Source organism: Acinonyx jubatus, chromosome B2 (assembly GCF_027475565.1).
Source record: "Acinonyx jubatus isolate Ajub_Pintada_27869175 chromosome B2, VMU_Ajub_asm_v1.0, whole genome shotgun sequence".
NCBI lineage: Eukaryota > Metazoa > Chordata > Mammalia > Carnivora > Felidae > Acinonyx > Acinonyx jubatus.
Window position 1 is genome coordinate 15,078,501 of NC_069385.1, and position 21,134 is coordinate 15,099,634.

A 21,134-nucleotide genomic window follows, 5' to 3' on the forward strand; every position below is an offset into this window, starting at 1 on the left:
CGATTACCAGCCACTGAAACTTGGATAAGTAACTTAATTCCTCTGGACCTCAGCTTTCTTATCAATAAAAGGGGAATGAGACTTCCATGCTCCCTGTAGGGGTTTCTTCGAAAATAAATGAATGCTCAGAACAGTGCTTGGCTCATAAAACATTCTTAATGTGAGCTCTTATGGTTTATTTCAGGAAGCCTTTGGTGAACATGCTCACATGCCTCTGTATATTCAAGAGCTGTCCATCTAGAATGACTAACTTCCTTTTTTTTCCCCAGGAGAGTTATTTTCCTGCCACCAGGAATCTAGCTGTCAACTTAGACTGTGCTCTTTTTGCAGATGTAATGATCCCCGAAAGTCCTGAGGCCTATGTAAAACTCACAGAAAGTGCAATCAGAAATACCTCTGGTAGGCAAGCCTCCCTCTGAGCCTAAGCAAGCCTCCCTCCCTCACCTGTAACAAGCCTCCTCTCTGAGCACATCTGCTGAACCTCTCACAGCTCTGTGGCACCAGCATGTTAAGGGACCACCTTCTTCTCTTACTGCTGCAGTAGAAGCAAACAGACAAAAAAAAAAAAAAAAAACCCAGATATTCTGTTGCTCAACACCAAGAATAAGATTTCAGTAATCAAGTTTCAGTGAAATAACTTCTCAGTTTGTTCAATGAGAATGAGTCTCATTAGGTATAGACCTATGATGCCCATGAACAGCAGAACATCGAGTTGGAAGTACTCATCTTCAGCATCCGTGTCCGACGCCCTGCTTAACTGTAGCAGTTCAGTTGGTGACTTCCGGGGCTTGTAAACTCACGTCTGCCTCGGCAGTCAGGGCTCAGGGCCCCTGTCCCAAGTCCACCACCTGCATATGTGGTCTCAGGCCTGCCGTTCATCCTCCTGATCTCAAGGACCACATAGAAGACAAGGGGCGAGACCAGATGTTTGGCTCTAAACACAAATTATAATTGAGTTTAATAAGTCTTACCCTGTACAATAAAGGAAAATGGAACCAGTTTTGGTTAATGTTGCACTAGACAAACTATGGTTCGGGGTGAGCGATTTCAAGGAAGGTGGAGAGAATAGGGTTCAGGCACAATGATATGATATGGAATTTCAGACTTATTAGTTTACACTTACGTGTTTGAAGAAAAGCTAAAGGACAGGGAGCAAAGTAGCATTACCCAAACAGTGACTTCCTGCGTGACTCCCAGTGAGAGACCTCTTCCAGGTGTATTTAGAAGACCTTTTTTCAAAAAACAAATTAATAAAGCTTACTAATACATGTTCTGCTTTCACCCTGTGTTAGCTTCACTGTGACAATCAATGTTCTTGTTCAGTCCAAAAATTATAATGCACACACACACACACACACACACACGCACACACACACAAACATTTCAAAAAGGTGTTACATTGAAAGGCAATGAGCCAGGAGTTCCAGACTATGACTAAGAGGATGCTTAGATACAAGTGCTAAAATCTCAGCTTTCTCCTGGTTTTGCTTTGGGGTTTAAACAAAAGCAAGCCAGTGGTAATTTGGTATCTCCACCCATCTCTAACCTGAGTTGGTCTTTTCCTGGTTAACGTAAAGTCCTGCTTTAAATGAACGGTGCAGCCATCTGGGACTGTCTTCTACTGAGCACCGTCTTCTACTGAGATGCAGAAAGAAAACAGGATGGTACCTTTTCCTGTGTGTGAAGTGCCTGCAGAGAGAGCACGAGAGATCGTTGTCTCCTGGGTTTGGAGGAGCAAAAGGTTTTTAGGAGAGGCTTGCCACAGCTACAGCATATAGATTTCCAGGGAACCAGCTGGAAGAGGAGCAGACACATGGGCTGCTAGAACCCAGTGCAGAGTCCTTTTGCAGCATCTGGTCGGCTGGGACTCTGTAGTCAAGTGCATTCATTGATTGGTCTGGTCACTTGAACTTCTAACTCAGCAGCACATTAGTACTAAATTTGCTTGGTAATTATCCACACGTACGCCATTTGTATACCACCTTAGCTGAAGTAATTTCTCAGACTTCTCAATGAATGTCAGGGGCGTAAAGATTCTTGTGCTTCACACTGCAGGAGCCCCCAGTGCCTTAGAGTCACAGATCCGACAACTAGACAAAGCCTTGGATGAGAGCCGTTTTCAGATGCAGCAAACTGAAAACATCATCCGCAGCAAAACCCCCACCGGACCAGAGCTAGACTCCAGCTACAGAGGCTATGTGAGTACCCTGACCCTTGCGATCCCAATATGTACCTGGAAATCACAGTTGTGTGACAAAGAACGGTCCGTCTGTGGCTCAGGGCTTTCTGAGCTCTCTAAGCACCATGCCACCCTTGAACTCACGGGCTTGGGGGTACAGAACGAAGCCCCGCTGTGTTACCTTTTGAGTAAAACTGGTCTGTTCTCAGACCCACTGAACTACTACAATGACCAGCCTGTTCCTTTACCCGCAGACCTCAGTGAGATCCATTTAACTGAAAGCAACAAAATGCTTTGGCTCCCAAAAGTGATTGGCATTTTTCCAAATTCAGCTAATAAGTTTTGGGCCAAGGTTATCCTTGGAGCAGCAGATTTAGCTAATAGATTACTAACACGGAGATTTTATTTAGTTCTTCTCTGGGGTTTATTGATTCACTTACTGGCCTTGGGAATGTTTTTTATCCTCCGTTGTCAGTATGCTCATTTTGGAGAAAACAAATCTGACTAACAGAAGGATTTGGGGAAAAGATGGCAAGAGATTGTATATACTACTAAGTTCTGTTTTCAAAGTTCCCACCTAGTAAAGTATATATTAACTTTACTTGCTCTGCTCAACTTACCAACCAACTTTTTCCCAGACAACTACCCATTTTCCTGTATACACTTGAGCAAGAGAATGTAAACATAAGTCTCTTCCATGGCTTATTCCATCTTTTCACACCCAAAAGATTGCCAAGTAAAAGGAAAGAAAAATTAATTTCCCTAAGTCTTGAAAACTCAACTTTTTGAAACCAAGGAAGAAAACTGGTCCTGTGTTTTTGGTGATATTAATGTCTTTACAATTATAGAAGAGTAATCAATCATGAGTTTAATTCCTGTCCAGATTGTCCTGTTAAACCTGTTTCTATTATAGTGAAACCTCTTTTTTTTAATAAGGTTTTGGGGAGCCTGGGTGGGGCCGTCAATTAAGTGGCCAACTCTTGATCACGGCTTGGGTCATGATCTCACGGTTTGTGAGTTCGAGCCCCACATCAGGCTCTGCGTTGATGGCAAGGAGCCTGCTTGGATTCTGTCTCTCCTTGTCTCTGCCCCTCGCCCACTTGTGCTCTCTATCCAAATAAACTTTAAAAAACATTTTTTTAAATATAATAGGTTTTCATGGTGATCATGCTGACATCACTAAGATTATACTCAACCTCAATCAAAAATAGTCCAAGTAAGCAAGGTGATTTGCTAAAGGCTTTGAAACGTGACCTTGTGGTTGGTATAGGAAGAGTGCTTTGAATACTGTGCATGACATTAAATGTGGAGTTTCCCTTTGATGTTAGAGTTGACTCCCTTAACACCTATTAAACATTGCTTCAGTTTTCTTATGAACAGCTGGCTTTAATAGTACTTTCTGCTTTTAAGTATTTTAATTATTTAATGCAAAAAAATGTTCCTTTGAGATTTGTGGTAACATTATTGTTCCCACATTTCAATTTAAGAAAGAAGAAGCAACTTGCCAAAAATTATACATTGTGTTGCCAGCTGAGAGCTCCGAGTTTTAAATCCCAGATTGCTTTTTCGTCTGTTTTGATTCAGAAATTTAAAAGAGATTTTGAGGGATTCTCATGCAAAAGGAAGTATGCAAACTGTATCTTCAAGGCATTGCCTTGTGTGTATATGACTATGTCCTATGTTTAAGGAGCATGTTTTTGAACTTGACTTTTTTTTTTAAGCAGATTTTTTTTTCCCCACACACAACAGTGAAACACAACCACTGTCCTTTTTAAGGAACTAGAAAGACATTTTCCCTAGAAGTTCTTGCCATCGTGGGAATCTGAGAATTCCGTGACGGGGCCTGTTTGCTTTGTCTTAACAGATGAAACTACTGGGTGAGTGCAGCGACAGCATAGACTCCGTGAGGAGACTGGAACACAAACTGAAGGAGGAAGAAGAGAACTTTCCAGGCTTTGTTAACCTGAACAGTACAGAAACCCAAACAGCTGGTGAGTGAGTGGTGCTCAGTTGAAGAAAATGAAATAAAAGAACCTGAAGCATCTGTGTTACACTGTGCTGATCTCATTCCATGCTGTTCTGTCTAGAGAACTTTCCTCCGTGTTACAGTGATCTCCTGACAGGATAGAGGGGTCAACAGAATCACAGTGTTTTCTTCCACATGCCATTTATTTTATTTTATTGTTTTGTTTATTTTTATTCCTGAGACAGAGAGAGAGAGAGAGAGAGAGAGCGAGCAGGGGAGGGGCAGAGAGAGGGAGACAGAGGATCCTAAGCAGACTCTGTGCTGACAGCAGAGAGCCTCATGCCGGGCTCGAACTCATGAACCATGAGATCATGGCCTGAGACAAAGTTAGATGCTTAACTGACTGAGCCACCCAGGCACCCCACACATCCCATTTATTTTAATGCTCTGTCTCTAACATCTCTTGTCTGCCATTTTTTATGTATGCTCTCCCAGTTCTTCTGCAGAAAGAAACCAACTGAATGCTATCTTTGTACACATTACCGCTTATGACTTCCTAAAACTCTTATGGTATTAAATCCTATGTAGTTTTCTTTTACCGCATTACCATTAAAAATGCAGATGGGGGCGCCTGGGTGGCTCAGTTGGTTAAGCGTCCAACTTCAGCTCAGGTCATGATCTCACGGTCCGTGAGTTCGAGCCCCATGTCAGGCTTTGTGCTGATGGCTCAGAGCCTGGAGCCTGCTTTGGATTCTGTGTCTCCTTCTCTCTCTGCCCCTCCCCTGCTCATGCTCTGTCTCTCTCTGTCTCAAAAATAAATAGGGGCGCCTGGGTGGCGCAGTCGGTTAAGGGTCCGACTTCAGCCAGGTCACGATCTCGCGGTCCGTGAGTTCGGTGGCGCAGTCGGTTAAGGGTCCGACTTCAGCCAGGTCACGATCTCGCGGTCCGTGAGTTCGAGCCCCGCGTCGGGCTCTGGGCTGATGGCTCAGAGCCTGGAGCCTGTTTCCGATTCTGTGTCTCCCTCTCTCTCTGCCCCTCCCCCATTCATGCTCTGTCTCTCTCTGTCCCAAAAATAAATAAACGTTGAAAAAAAAAATTTAAAAAAAAAATAAATAAATAAAAATATTTTAAAAATTAAAAAAAATGCAGATAGGATAAACACAGCCACTATACTGGGGTTTTTTTGTTTTTATTTTTTATTTTTTGTTTTTTTGTTCTTTGTGTTTTTTTGTGTTTTTGTTTTTGTTTTTGTTTTTTTGCTTTTTTTTACAGCTGACAACAACAGAAGTCCCTGTGAAAATTACTTTTCTTTCTGTTGCTATTTAAAGTTAGCCACCACTGTATGTTTAAAGCATTTCCCACACATTCTGCCTGGAGAAAGACAGCTCCCTATCCTGTGCGTGTCATGTCCTGCCAGGTGTGATCGACCGATGGGAACTCATCCAGGCGCAGGCCCTGAGCAAGGAGCTGAGGATGAAGCAGAACCTCCAGAAGTGGCAGCAGTTCAACTCTGACCTGAACAACATCTGGACGTGGCTGGGGGAGACAGAGGAGGAGCTGGAGCGGCTGCAGCACCTGGAGCTCAGCACCGACATCCAGGCGATTGAGCTCCAAATCAAAAAGCTCAAGGTAGCTGCCCTTGGCCTCTCCCAGTGCAGCCAGCCAGAAAGCTGCCACGTGGGACGCCGGGTCTGATGAAGCCATTAGCTCTGGCTGGTCTGCTGTCACCTAGCAGCAGGGGAGCTGTGAACAGAAATGAGCAGGGATGCTCTCCTCTCCCCCAGCATCCCAAGTCAGTATTTATAGAGAAGGTTTGGAAGGGCAGAGAGATGCACCACGTTGCAGAACTAGCCCTCCCCCCCCCCACCCCGTAAATAACCATGTATGATCTAATGACTTGGTTCCTAAGAGATGACCAATCAAAAGTTCACGAAACATCCAGGTACCTCTGGGACCTATTTAACCTCTTTCAAAGGAAATACGGAAATGACCAGGTTCCTACAGGTCTCTCTCTCGAGCTAGAATGGTTTCCTCTCCAAGATCATATCTTTGTGAGTTTGCAGAGACCTGTTGAAATTGTTCGGCATTCTGGAATCAGCAGAACATCTGAAATAGATTATAGTAGTGGCAGAAGGAATTTTCAGTGTAACGAATAAAACAAAACGAAACCATGGGAGTAATGACAGTAAAACACCTGGTACGGGCATTTGATTTTGGCCTGGACGGGTGCAGTGCCCACGGTAATGTTCTTTAACTCTGTCTCTAGGTCTTAATGGTCCTCCTTAGCAGAGCTCTTGAAATGCATTAATATGTGGGGACTTTTGCAAGAATACTGTGGATTGAGAGCTCAGTTTCGTTTTAATAGCTCCTTCAGTCCTTTCGTTTTGTTTGGAGAACATCAAGATGTGCTCTTCCTTAGAATGGAGTTACCCAGGCTCTCTAGGCTCAATGATTAAGCGTGCTGCCTTTGTGTCTCACTGGTTTCATGGACGTTATTTCTTTTGGGGCGACGTTTTTGTGGCTTATTTCGGTTGTTGTTTGGTTTAAATTGTCAAACAGAAAAGTTTGTTGCTCAAATGTCTTCATACAGAACAGCTGCTGCACTAGCCCCATCAGTTTGCGGATGAAGCATCAGATGGGAGATGTGATTTACCTTATCTGGATTATAAAATGCATTTTTCTCTCGAGGACTTAAATTATTTTAGTTTGTCTCTGGGAAAGTGTAAGGCAGTGTGCACTATGACCAAACTCCTTAAAAAGTTGATGAAGCAAATGTTGGCCAGAGTCTGAGACCTGAGTGAGATTAGGGTGGAGAAGTGAGACCTTGAAAGTCAGCTTGTGTGATAAGAAAGAGCCACCCTCTGCCTTCCCAGTCCTTCCTATCTGTTTACTGAGGATGAATCCGTGGAATAACCAAGTATCTTTCCACAATATCTCTTGATCTTATAATATCTCTGTGGCTGAATCTATATTACTGCATTTTAAGAATCTACTGATCTACTGAAAAATAAAGTTAAGACAAGCTGGAGACATAACAGAAATGCTGAGGACTTATAAGATAATGTAGCTGGCGTAGATGTGATTTGCTGACCCTAACTAGTCTGAGGATGTTTAAACAGTACCCAGATACTGAATTATTAATGCATAATCATGTGCTGCATGAGTTCTTAGAAAAGTTGTAAATTTGTGGGAAATGCGTAAAGCAAAAGCCAGGCGCCTAGTTTTCTGTGATCTCAAACTAAATTGGTTAGCTGTTGAAGTACCCAGTCCGTTCTCTTTGCCATCACAGGAATGTGGCTTGTGACATAGGCAGGGTTCTCACCCTGTGGGCCACTATCTGTGCCTTTCGAGTCACAACAGCTGGAGGCTAGGGCCTGAGAATCTGCTTTCTTAGCAAGTTTCCTATTTTATCCTTCTGCACACAACTGTGACTACCACTGGTCTAGTGAAATGGGATTCTCACGCTAGAGAGATGATGTGAGTCGAGTTAATCATTCCCCTTAGTTCATTGCACAGGGTCATTGATGCTTCCTGCAAAGTTACTCTTAATTTTGCTTATTTTACCTGTTTCCTCCACTGTTTTTTAATCTCCATTCCCGAAGCCTATGGCAACCATTCGTAAATACTTCACGAGTATTCTTACTAAATTCTTGGTTCATTTATGCATGAAAAACATGGATTTGTGTGTGTGCACATGCATTTTAAATCACATGAATGCTAGTTTACAACACACATTGTTCTGTTTCTGACTCTTTCACTCTACCCCGTATTTTAAGGTACATTCAAGTTGTCGAAAGTACATCTAATCCATTTCCTCTGTCGTCTTCAGTGATGTGCACCACCACTCTATCCTATCTAGCTATTGTGTTAAGGCCGGTTTTAATTAAGGGATCTCTTAATTTGAGTGAAGCATTTCCTGAGGACTTAAAATAAGTTTTACTTGTTTTTATTGCCATATTCTTTGTTTGGTTGTTCTCCTTTCTCTTTTTAGGAGCTCCAGAAGGCTGTGGACCACCGCAAAGCCATCATCCTCTCCATCAACCTGTGCAGCCCCGAGTTCACCCAGACTGGCAGTGAGAAAAGCCAGGATCTGCAAGATCGCCTGTCCCAGATGAACGGACGCTGGGACCGTGTGTGCTCGTTGCTGGACGAGTGGCGGGGCCTGCTCCAGGATGCACTGATGCAGTGTCAGGTTCGTGGGGCTTTGGGCGGATTATGCTCCAGAGTCTGTCATTTCCAGCGTGGCTGAGTCTGTGATTTCATTTATCAAGGTCACTTACAGGGATGCAATTACTTCCCAAAGTCACGATTTGAATAGGAGAACTTTGTGTCCAAACTATTCATTATACTGGAGAATTTGTACATCTGAACAGGAGTTCAAGCAGCTGGACCCCATCTTTTACCCAGCTAACGAGATTATTCCCACAAGTTTATCTCAGCCCCAACTCATTCATTCATTCATTCATCCATTCATTCATTCATTCAACACATATTTACTGAGCACATCAGCAGACATTTCCTGAACGTGAAAGTGAGCATTACAAATATTTACTTACCCATTCTACCACAATTATTTGATGAGTTCCCACTCTGTGACAGATATTGTGCAGAGCGGTCAGGGTACAGCACTGTCTCTACTTTTCTTGGAGAAGACAAACAATAAAAATGCAAATAAATGCTTAATCAAGATGCTTACAGGTGTGGGTGATAAGAGTAACTGAGAAAAGCCACTTTGGGAAAGAGGTAAGGAATGTCTGAGTCTTGGAGCTGACACAGAAGGGATATTGCCATGAAAGAGACAGAGCCAATGGGATGTCCCAGAAGCAGGAAAGGGCTTAGTGTCTTTAAGGTCAGAAAAGAGGCCAGTGTGATCAAAATGTAGTCAGAGAGGCAGGGAGTGATAAGAAAGATTAGGGACATGGTCAGCAGCCAGATCATGCAGGACCTTGTAGGTCCTGGCGAGGAGTATTTTGCATTCTGAGCACAACATAAGCCTTCTTTCCAGGTTTGTATGTGCCCCAAGAAAACCTTGAAAGCAGATACCCAAGCTGTTGTTTCCCCCTGCTCCCCCGCCTAGTCCAGTGCTGTCCACACAGAAGATCTTCAGTAACTATACATTGAATAAATGAATGAACAAATGGATGAGTGAGGGATATAAGGGACTGGATCAAGGCCTTACAAGAGGGGGAGGTTTGAATACAGAGAAGCGAGGGGAACAGAGTTGCTTCCTTCCAAACTGTGCAGTAACCCTAGAAACTGAGTATTTGATGCCAGTTTTTCCTTATGTCTAAATCTCCCTCACATAATAGACTAGATGCTTTTGGTGAGAATGTGAACTTAGATCATTACAACAGCGCCATTGCCTTCCTCAGAAAGGAGTCGTGTGTAAGATCTTAAATCCAATGTGCCTTTGCCAGTGGTAGCAATTGTAAAGAAGGGAAATTTAAGCTGCGAGGGAAAGAACAATATATTAAGATGGTTTTATACTCCATGTTTCCCCCCCCCCCCATAGGATTTCCATGAAATGAGTCATGGTTTGCTTCTTATGCTGGAGAACATTGACAGAAGGAAAAATGAAATTGTCCCTATTGATTCTAACCAGGATGCAGAGACACTTCAGGACCATCACAAGCAGCTTATGGTAAGATATGTGGCCTCCTGCAGCCTCTGGTTATTTTTAGCAGCGATCCATGTCATTTACAGAAAAAGAATGTAGGTGATTATATATAATACACATATATAAATATATAAAATATATATAACATATATGTATAACATATATATTGTATATGTATATTTATCCTTTGCATACCAGTCTCCAACTTCCTCTTTTTCATTCATCATGGTTTCCAGTTTACATGAGGCAAACATGCCCATAGGAGATGACATCCACCGTCTTTAGAATCTGCTTCTAAAGTCATTGCTCAATTGCAGAGATCTTAGAAGTTCTTCATCTTAGTAGATTGTTTTTATTAAAAGAGATCTTTGGCAAGTTATACTTATTTTTAATTTAAACTGTATTTGTTACATCTACGTATAAAGTAAAAGTATATTGGGTGGCTTAAATTTTATTTTTATGGACATTGAAACTATTAAAATAGAAAAAGATGCTTAAGACTTCTTAGAGGAAATTAAGGGTACCAGATTTAACAGTGTCCTTGTCACCAAGTTTTGTGAAAACTAAGACAAGGGAAATATTAAAAGTTATTTTCATCACCTGACAAAAAGAAACCATACCAGTTCTCAAGGAGAAAGGAACTTATTCTAGCACTGAATTCAAAAGGAAATTTGCAGAATCTCTATGTAGATTCTTATACAATGGACTTTGGACAATATAATGCAAGTGTACTTAAGGGACTTTATAGAAGACAAAGAAGTATATTTAAGTTCCATTAGGAGAAAATGATTTGCATTTCATAGCTTTCTGTATTTTTAAAATGTGATTTCTGAACATTTAGTACTCACTAACCTAACCAACCGAATTGGTAGCTTTCAATTTAGTACCGCAAATGTCTTAGAAACCAAGAGGAAATAGCTATGCAGTGGCATTTTTACTGACTTTTGACCTGAGACATTAGTTGTAAATGATGAATTACTCATATTTCCTTTAAAAAAAAACCCTGAACAAATCCAGAGTATACTTAGACATGTGTATAAAATATTACATTATTAAAAATATTTGTGGGGCACCTGGGTGGCTCAGTTGGTTAAGCGTCCAGCTCTTGGTTTTGGCTCAGGTCATGATCTCACAGTTAATGAATTCAAGCCCCGCATTGGGCTCTCTGTCTCTGCTTGGGACTCTCTCTCTCTCTTCTCTCTGGCCCTCCCCTGCTCTCTTTCTCTCTCTCAAAATAAATAAACAAACTGAAAAAATTTTTTTTTTAATATTTGCTATATTTATATGTTAATACTTCACTGTTTAAAAGAATATCTTATGTCTCATTTGCATGATACTTTCTATTTTAGGCATTTTCACATTTATTCACCAAGTTGAACCTTCCAATATACTTACTGTGGACCAGGCAGGAAGTAGTATTATCATTTTACCCAATGGGAACACTTGAGATTGGAAAGGTTCAGGGGCCTTATAGGCTGTTTTTGGCAGAGGCAGGGTTAGAACCCAGACCCCTTATTCCCGAATCCATGGGCTGCTTCATTCTTCCCCGTGTAAGCACAGCATTCAGATACTCAGGTATAATTGTCCACTAGGTTAAACTGATATCATCCCGCCCTTTGGGAATTTCCCCCGCTTATCAGAAATTCTTCGTAAAATATTTCTTATCGTATGCATAGCAAATAAGGCATGAGCTATTGGAATCCCAACTCAAAGTGGCCTCACTGCAAGACATGTCTTGCCAACTACTGGTGAATGCTGAAGGCACAGACTGTTTAGAAGCCAAAGAAAAAGTCCATGTGATTGGAAATCGGCTCAAACTTCTCTTGAAGGAGGTCAGCCGACACATCAAGGAGCTGGAGAAGTTATTAGACATGTCAAGCAGTCAGCAGGTAAGCTCTAAGCAGGCATCATCGTGTAGCGTTTCTTACCAAAGAAGCATCATCTTCATCCATTTTTAGAAGGACTTTGAATGTGGTACTTGTTGGAATAGAGTGCCCACTCTCAATCACTGCTCTTACGAGTCCTGTGTCAAAATAAAAGAAAGTGACTCAAACTTTGTGATAGGACACTGCTTTTGATTCTGTTACATCACAAAGACCTCTTGTGATTGTTACTGCTAACCCTTCACCATCACTATTGTGGCATTGTATTTTACCTTGTTGGTTTAAGAATGCGCATGTTTTCAGTAACACAGCTGTGGCAGATCATAACCAGTGGTCGCATGTGAGTTTTGTGTTTGAACCGTAGAAGGCACGAATTCTCCTGGCAGCAGTTAATTCATGGAAAATGTCCTCTGCTCATTTGCCTTCTATATATATATTTTTTTCTTAAATCTACTACCTCGTGGTAGTATTATGGGTTTTGAGAAATTCATATGCAGACCCAGAGAGGCTGGGGAAGACTTCAGACATTCAACTGTGAGATCCTGTTATGAACACACAGACACCCTGCCCTTCTCTAAGCATGCAAAAGCACATGCTACTCTGAATAACAGAGGAGTGCTAGAAATACTACAAAAGCGGGCTCCTGGATGAGTATCTGTTGCTTCTAACTCAAATGAATTGGTTTCTCTCTGGCCTGAGAGGCCCGTAGCTGAAAGACAAGATTCCTTCCCCTCCTTCACTTCCACTCGTCCACATCCACGCCGCTGAGAAACAGTAAAGCTACAAGCAACATAGTAGTAGCAAAACTATACCTATATTTTCCAGCCGGACCAACTTTACAACCAGGAAAGCCTAATCCCCTAGAAGATTAGTTTCTGTTCTTGTAGTTGTCTGATTCTGTTTTCCCCAAGGAGTGGTTTGGTTTTTGTGGAGGGTGGGTGGGGATGGGCTGGGAAATGCATCGTGTATCACCAGGCCATCACAGCTTTGGAACACAGAGCCATTAAAAGAAACCGTTTCCTATGTAGGATTTGTCTTCCTGGTCTTCTGCGGATGAACTGGACACTTCGGGATCTGTGAGTCCTACGTCAGGAAGAAGCACCCCGAACAGACAAAGAACGGTAACTTTCCACTAGTCGTTTTCACTTGGCCCGTGGGAGGGAACACCGGGGAGTGAGAGTGTCTATACCTACCGCAGGGACCACAGGCTCCCCCCCGGGAAAGCAGGAGTCCCCGTACGGAAGAGGGTTATCACAGTAACACAGAGAAGAGTTGTTTCCTCAGCCAGGCCGCGGGCCCTCCCCGCACGCACTCGGGAATGGAAAAGAGCAGTTCTGGTTTTCAAAAAAAATAGGGCTCAACGTGTGGTTGGTACAGGGAGACAAATTACTTCTCTTGCTCCGAGGGCCATCGCTACAATGGTGTTCCCTTGTTCCTTTGGTGGCTCCTCCCTTCAAACTACCACCACCATAGTCCACCTAAAAAAGTAGGTTCCATGTAAAGGGGCGCCTCAGCCAGAAGCAGACAAAACTGTGAGTGTCTCATGAGACCATTGAATTTATGAGACAAGCGGAGGTTCTGTTGACTCGCAAGCAAAGAGACTCCTGAAGGTGGTTCTCCAGGTGTTTGTTGACTGTGCTGCCCCCCAAGAGGCAACAGCTCAAGAAGACTCACCCACAAAGCCTTTCAGGGGCTGCCTCACTGGCATTCTGTGAGGACAAAAAGACGAATCTGGCCCCTGCTCCCCTCTATACTTTGATTTCTCTGTGTAATTAGAAGCTTGTTCTGTTTTGTTATTTATTGATTGATTTTTGTCTGGCTTTATGATTATAGTCATTTTTATTCCATCCCATTTTCCTTAGTTTTTAGAAATATTGATTTCATTTGTACTTTTTTTGTTATAAACACTTAAGTTCTATGCTGATAAATGTTATTATCTTATTTAGGATTGTTTTTTACTACATTCGCTAGTTTCCTATAGATCCTAGTTTAAGAATGTGAAGGAATACTGGCTTTTCGAGTCAAATTTTAGCCCTTATTTAACCGATCAGGTCTTCTTCCCTCTACAAAGAACAGCCTCCTATTGCCATTGTTATTTTTTAGCTGCCAAGGATTTTAATACGAATTCAGTGTTCTAGAAGATGAAAAAATATGGTGTGGCATGGCCTATGGAACTTTATATTTATTGTAAGTAAATACAGAGAGATCCTTGGCTTGTGTAGAGTCATTTGTGTTTCTACCATGCGAAGTGGGGGAAGATACACCCACTGTGGTGGGGACTCCTGAGCCACAATTCATGTTTATTCAGTGACTAATGATAGAGATGTGAATCTGTTTCACTTCTTCAACAGAAGAAAAGCCAGTTTCCTGACTTCATGGGTACTGATCATTTCATTTGATTTGTTTTTCTTTTGCTGCACTTTTAGTTTAATTTTTTTTTCAGTAGCTTGTCTTTATTTGCCTGGACTGAACATTCTTCTTTCTTTACCCCTGTTCATTGCAAACAGCCACGAGGCAAATGTAGTCTCTCACAGCCTGGACCCTCTGTCAACAGTCCACATAGCAGGTACCTTATTCTCCTGGTTTCCACACTGTTCTAGAACTCCAAGAGGATGATGAAAATTGTCCATGATTTAGGTAGGCCTCTATCTGGTCTTCCTCAGGGTAGTTGATAAATTACTTGTTTCGTCCCACACCCTTTCTCTACTAACTTGGGAAAGACTTTTCTAAGTGCAAAGTATAAGTAGAGCTGAGAGCACAAAACATTTGGATCCCACCAAAATTTTATCTAACTATACGTAGGCCATCTGGTACTTTTCACCAAATTGTATTCTGCGTGCGCTTAAGGATTCCATGCGATGGATGGCACAGCCACCGTTCGATTCATGGCAGACTTTCATCATCCTCTTTATTTCTAGATTTTACAATAAGACAGGTAATAGATCAATGAATTATTTACCATTCACAGAACCCACAGATCTGAATAAAATATACTAACATCCCCAGCTTTTTATTTTATTTTCATGTTTTATCCAGATTGTGGGTTTTGAATTCTCAAAATGGCAAGTCCTAACTTGGTATTATTTAAAACTTTATAAGCACCTTCTCTCTTCTGCTTATCCTAAAACGTCTCTTCTGCCAGCACACTCAGTCACTCACCTTCCTGACACTTGGCAAGCTCTTTCACGCTTGGAAACAAGGGCAGTCAGTGCCCCTGCCCGGGAACGTCCAGAGAGCCTACTCACAGCTGCCACTCCGCGCTTTACATCTGGCTTCCAACAGTCCATTGTTTCCGCACTTAGCGGTGCTTTGCCTTCTTCGTTGTTGGTGTGATGTCTGTGCTCTCCTGCCCTTTCACTAATCAGTTCATATTCCCTGAGACATCTTTTTAAAAAATGAAAACACTGTCTTTGGAGCTGGTTTTTCATTCCAGTCCCAAGCAGTTCACTGCTAAAGTAGTTTGCCCCTCTGGAAACTTCTCACCACCGAGCTGGAATCGAAATTCTTGAAAGGAGGGTGAGGGGTAAGGAAGTGTAGAACTGTAAACAACCCCTGAGTAATAGTTTTAGTTTTCCAGCTGTGTGCTGAAGAGACTGGATATTTTATTTGGTCATTCCTACTCAGCCGAAGCAATGCAGAATGTACTTTGATGTGCTTTCTGGTTTTAAGTCTCCCTTGACTGTACTTTTTCTTTTTTTCATTCCCTTCGGTTTGGTTTGGAGACAGTTTGGGGGGGGGGGCGGGGTTTGTCCATAATGAAATACCAATAATGAAATATGAATGGAGAAAAACTCACAAGGATTTTTGAAGCTAATGATGGACTTCTACCAGTGCCCTGATGTTGTCTTAGTCCCCTACAAGAAAAGCCTATCATCTACTATAGCCAGATCATTGTTTTGTCCATCTTTTCTCCACAAAATGCTGAGGTGCCATGAACAGTGATGGGGACTGTCCCCATAGCAGTCCTTCTAGGATACCAGAGATGAATTCTTTGGCTGACGTACATGATGGTGATGAGAAGGGAAAAGCTCTTATATTATTCTGCGACACCAATGGCAACCGCCTTTTGGTTTCCCGATACCTCATCAGTCTGCTCCCCCAATTCTTTCAGACAGTCGCACAGGTCTTCTGAAAATGTCAAAGGCATCGTTTCTTAGGGCAGCAAGTGTTTCAACACGTCTCCTAACAGGGCTTTGCAGCTGGGACAGCCACATTCTCGCTGTGATATCCACAAGGCGCCTTTCAGCTCTGCTCTGTCCAGCGCTGTTTATTAACATCTTTCTGAGCACACGGCACAGTATTTACTTTGCTACTTAGAGGGTCTGGAATACAAGTGATCTACACCCGAATGGCAGACGTCATCAAACACCTTGGCAGACAGGCTGTGGTTGAACATTCTTGGACCTCTTGACTTTTTGGCACTTCTGCTTGGGTGCATCCAACCCCGACAATGGAATGCAGAGTCTGCTGGGAAAGAATTAACTTCACTCATAATCCAGGTTGCCACGGTGTTCCTTTACATTGACACTTGAGTGTACCTTGTGTTTGATCTTGCACTGGTCCAGCAAATTTGAAAGGCTATGGCAGAAGCACAAAGTTTAGAACGTTGACCCCAGCAATCTACAATAGAAAATTTTAGACACGTGTTCTTCCTAAGAGACGGAAGAGGTGGAGGTGGAAGAAAGTGGGTATCAGTTTGAAGGAAGGGGTTCTTATATTATTTTTGTTGTTTAAGGGCTGATGTGAATGCAGTCGCTTATCTGCTCTATATGGTTTCAGTTTGATTTTATGGCCGCTGTTCTATGTCCTCTTACATAATATTCTAAGCCCACATATAGATTGATGCCATTATTTACTGTACACATACTATGTTTAGACCCTGGGCTTATAAAAGTAATATCGTATGGCTCCTGCCATTAAAAGACCTGCAATGTCTCAGAATCTACAGATTCCCTAAATCAGTTACAAGGAGCTCCTCAAGACTCCTGAAAAATTATAAACAGTTGAAAAATATCATGCGTATATTCACAGTACCTATTCATCATTTTTTAGATTAGAGAGATTTAAGAAGTAATGCTTACGATGGTCCAGCCGGACTGTTTTCCTACTTTTGACTTAAAATTGCCTAACTCGATCACCAGGAAGTCTTCAAAACTCTACTGTGGATTATTTGAAGTTGACAAATAGAAAGATTTAATTCCAAATTCCAGAAAGACAAAGGAATAATTGCCCTGTAGTCTGGATACAGGGAAGTGATGACCTCATTCCAAAACCTAACCAAAAATTCTAACATGCAAAACTTCCTTGGACACCTTTGGTCTCTAGCACTTTCTGCACAGAGGACCCAGATGGAATGAGAAGTCATTCCATGAGTCAGTTTCTTATGGAATTTTTCTTCAAGTCTTTTCTGTCAGGCTGTTCCCTGGGGACCCGCTTGCTCATAGCCTTCAAAGAGCCTCCCTTCTAGGACAGGCTGGCACCACAGCTGAGGACAGTTATGGGATAAGGCTCCAGTATGTTTTTCTTTTCTGGTATTTTGAGGTATGCATTCCCAGTGTTTCCCAGGAACAAGTCAGCCACTTTGGCAAATGCGTCACATCTTTGAAGGCACTACTGATGAATCAGGACTATTTTCCTGGGAGAAAAGGCGGAGTACAGCTGATTCCCAATGGTAGGAGTTAGCACACCTTTGCTTCAATAGGATGATAAGATAATAATTATAAATTGTGACATTTATTTAGCACTTAAAGTGTCCTGAGCACTATGCGAAGCACTGAATATGCATTACCTCATTTAACCCTTACCACACCCCCAGGGCATGGCTATATTCCCAATTGTACAGACAAGGACACTGAGGATTAGAGGCATGGAGATTTAAGATTTGAACCAGATCTACCTGACTCTGGATCGTAGCTCATGAATCACTTCACTCTGCCAAAGGGCTGTTGGTGGGTGGGATCCTTTACACAGCCAGCTCCCAGGCTTGGACTACCAGAGCCTGCCTTAAACTGCTTCAGACGGGCCAGTTCGAACAATAAAAAATATTATTGTTTTTTGTTGTTTTTTTTTTTTGAGAAGCCGGAAATCCTAAATTGATTCTGGAAATTTGTCTTCTGTGCCACATATGCAGGGAACAAAGATTATTCACACAAGAGCAGGCAGCAAGATCAGACACAACCTGGGTATCTCCTCAAAATAAATTCCTACTACTATCCTGGCAGTGTCAACTAACAAGTAACAAAATGAATTGAGAGTTTCTTTTCGCTTGCCTTTAAATAATTTATGCCCACAAGTAACTCATTTTGTTCTCCTTGATCGTGTAAACGCTTTGAGATGAGTCATCCTTTGTACACGCTGTCAGGACTCTTAAATGCCTTGCTCATACTTGTCTTTTGTGCGGTGTGTTGTTCTATACAGCTTCCTCGGCTACCATCTTCCTTCTCCCACAACTATACGCATTTTGGGAAAGAGATGAAAGCAACTCCTGGACAAGTCTTTACCCCAAAATTTGAATGAGTGAGAAAAATTATAAAATAAATATTTACTTGTAGAGAATAAGCACATTTTGGCTGGACAGAAATACCTCCATCGATTAAGTTCCTTGGATAAGTTTACACACTTCATTTTTCCTCCTCTATAAACACAGTTTCAGCTGGCATCCATTGAAGTAGTAAGGCCATTGGAGAACGATGAGTGACCAATGAGTTGTCTTTGTTCTTTCCCTTGTCAAATTTCCCAAGACTTTTGATGCAGGTGGTCTTAGGTCAATAGATAAATACTAAAAGTGCTCCCTGGTACCATTATCCTGTTGGTATCAGAAGCTGTAGCTCAGGCTCGTCCTAAGAAGAGGCAACACTGGGCATGTTGACACCCTGGTAGTTGCCCCCAGTGGGTGGCAGTTTTTCTCAGTAGATAACGTGGACATTTCTAGGAGCAGTCAGCTGCACAGAAGCTTACTAATCACTGTGTGTTCTCTTTGTCCCTATCTCGGCCCATTACGTCTCCCTAGGTTAGCATTTTCAACATTAGAAGGCACACACTAATTACATTTTAGTAAGGAATGCTCTGATGCTGTTAAATGTGCCATGTCCTTCAACAGAGCCCATATTCCAAAGATGATGACCTTTCTAGTTTTTCTCAGGAGTGGACTTGTCAATGGGCAGCCCTTGTTTTGATCTTGATCTTTGGCTTCATTGCTAAAAGAAGATAATAATTGACAAACAGAGGCTATTCACCTCTGTCAGCAAAATTGCATTATCAATTACACGCATAAATGTGTCCATAACTGATGTCCTTAAATGTCTTCTAAAGAAAAAGGCTCAGTTGGAAATCCCCTCACTTTATTTAAATGTTGAATAATGAGGAAATGTGGAGCTGTCTTCTGTCCTCCTGTTGTAACTCACCCAGTGACAGGTGGCAAGTGTTGTTTGTCAGGGCGTATTTTCAGGTCAAGGGAAAGATATATTGAAGGAAAATTCAATCCAGAGTTCATAGATAGCTGTCTCATTCTTCTCACGACACTTTAAGGCAAACCATTGAATTCATACACTGTCACAGCCAAAATGATTTTAGGATATTAATGCACCCTTGTCTTTGCAAATGAGAAACATGAAGACCAGAGAGACTAAACTACTTGCCCAAGGTTGCACAATTGCCTCAAACAAAATGCCCTCGTGTCCATAGACTGACTTGATCTGTGGGGCTTCATGATTAGAGGCATTTGGTTTAGACACGAGGAAATCACTCACTTCCAAATATTGTAAGATACAAGTATGGTCTCCTTTGTTTCTACACATGAGATACCTGTGACATAAATGTGACCTGGACAACTTTCATTCGTGTCACCAAACAACAGAATGTTGCAGAGAATGTGGTTGCCGAGCAGGGACGTGAGAACCCTGGCTTCCTGCTAGAGCTCTTCATTTAATTGTGTGATTTGTGGCCAGTGATTTACCCTATCCATAGAGGCCAAGTTTGGGGAGTTAAAAATCTCAGGGTGGAAATCTCAGTTCTGCCACTTGCTAGCTGTATAACCTTGAGCCAGTTACTTCCTCTCTCTGAGTCTCCTTTCCATCATCTATAAAATATAGATAACAAGCACACGGAGGAGGACTATAATGGGGATTAAGTGAGAGAATAGGATAAATGCTTAGTGTGTTGCCCAGCAATTAGAAGAGTAAATGTTAACTCTCCTTAGCCACATATCTACAAAGTTAGAAGGTGGATTAGATATTCTCTAAGGCTTTATTTCACCATGAATATTTTATAATTATGTAGCTTGAGAAGTTTCTATTTTTTCCTTCCATTAATAGCTATGTGACATACTTCATTTATGCTCTACTATATTTTCACAAAACGTACAACCTTTCCTATTCAGTTCATTAGGAATAACTCATTGGTCTTAGCATGAGGGCAGTTAATCAGTTTGACCACTAGATGGTGGTTAAACTCTTACGGTCTCTCAGTTGGTAGATTATTTATACTGACCAATTATTAGAAGACGTAAAATGTATAAAATATGGAACTTCCAAGTTGGAAGGCCATCTAACCTAATTTGAAGGGTTTGAAGAAGTTGGCACGTAGAGGTGAAATGAGTTGTTCAAGGTCACACAGCCATTAGTTTCCGACTTTGGAAAAGAATACAGTCCCAGTTTGGGCCAATGATTTGTTTTTTCATTACACTGCAAGAACTGTACCAGAAACACAGTATGGTATGTGGCTGCTTGGGGCTTCTGCAGGACTAACCTGTTCGTCTCACACCTGTCTTTGATGGTGTCATAAGAAAGCTTTGAGTACTCCCTCTGTTCCTTTTTTTAGGGGGATTATGTCTGCTTTTTATCTTAACAGTCATTTTCTTTGGGATACCCCTTCTCCCCCACTTATATGAATGTGATGTTTTCAGACATTAATGGCTAACAGGATATAGCTAGAAACACAATGTTTTCGTACGAGAAAAATGTACAGAGTAACCAATATCGTTTTTCCACCTTCATATCTCTCCAGTGGCCTCACATTCAGTGTCGTTACTCTTAGTGATATTATAACCATTAGGGAACTCATACTCGGTATGGAGGAATGTGTCTCATTGGTACATAAATTCTTTCTGCTCCTGCAGTGTTTTGTGTGTGCGTGCATGCATGTGTGTTATGTGTGTATGTACAAATCCCTCTTGTAAATAACATTTCCTTCTATGACTTTTCCACTACTAACCAAACAAGACATCAACAGATGATCACAAAGAGAAAACAGTGCATCCTATAGCCAGGACTTATTTCCATATTCAATATTTTGCCGTCTTTCTTGATTCATACCTAATCTCTAATGCACTATATAAAGGGAGATGGAAAAATGGAAGTAGATAGGCAAACTTGGAACTTTGAGTCTAGAAGGAGCCTTCAAGAAGACAATCTGTTCTGCTCAGAAAATGGTGTCCATTTCCCGAAGTCACAGAGCTAGTGATAGATGGGATCGGCCTAGAATCCAAGTCGT

At 41.8% G+C, this 21,134-nt stretch overlaps 1 protein-coding gene across 18 annotated transcripts in view; it reads left to right on the top strand.

The window, feature by feature from the left end:
• The window catches only part of SYNE1 (spectrin repeat containing nuclear envelope protein 1), a 474,716-nt gene that overhangs the window by 446,765 nt on the left and 6,817 nt on the right, over window positions 1-21,134 (top strand). For 13 of the 18 annotated variants that reach the window (XM_053222078.1, XM_053222079.1, XM_027056615.2 and 10 more), the window contains 9 exons: window positions 331-399; window positions 2,056-2,198; window positions 4,044-4,170; window positions 5,563-5,774; window positions 8,137-8,337; window positions 9,658-9,786; window positions 11,439-11,651; window positions 12,674-12,766; window positions 14,153-14,211. In XM_053222078.1, coding sequence (XP_053078053.1) covers window positions 331-399; window positions 2,056-2,198; window positions 4,044-4,170; window positions 5,563-5,774; window positions 8,137-8,337; window positions 9,658-9,786; window positions 11,439-11,651; window positions 12,674-12,766; window positions 14,153-14,211 — 1,246 coding nt within the window. The remainder of the gene's footprint in view (window positions 1-330; window positions 400-2,055; window positions 2,199-4,043; window positions 4,171-5,562; window positions 5,775-8,136; window positions 8,338-9,657; window positions 9,787-11,438; window positions 11,652-12,673; window positions 12,767-14,152; window positions 14,212-21,134) is intronic. The other 5 variants (XM_027056609.2, XM_027056610.2, XM_027056611.2 and 2 more) reach the window with 3 other exon arrangements.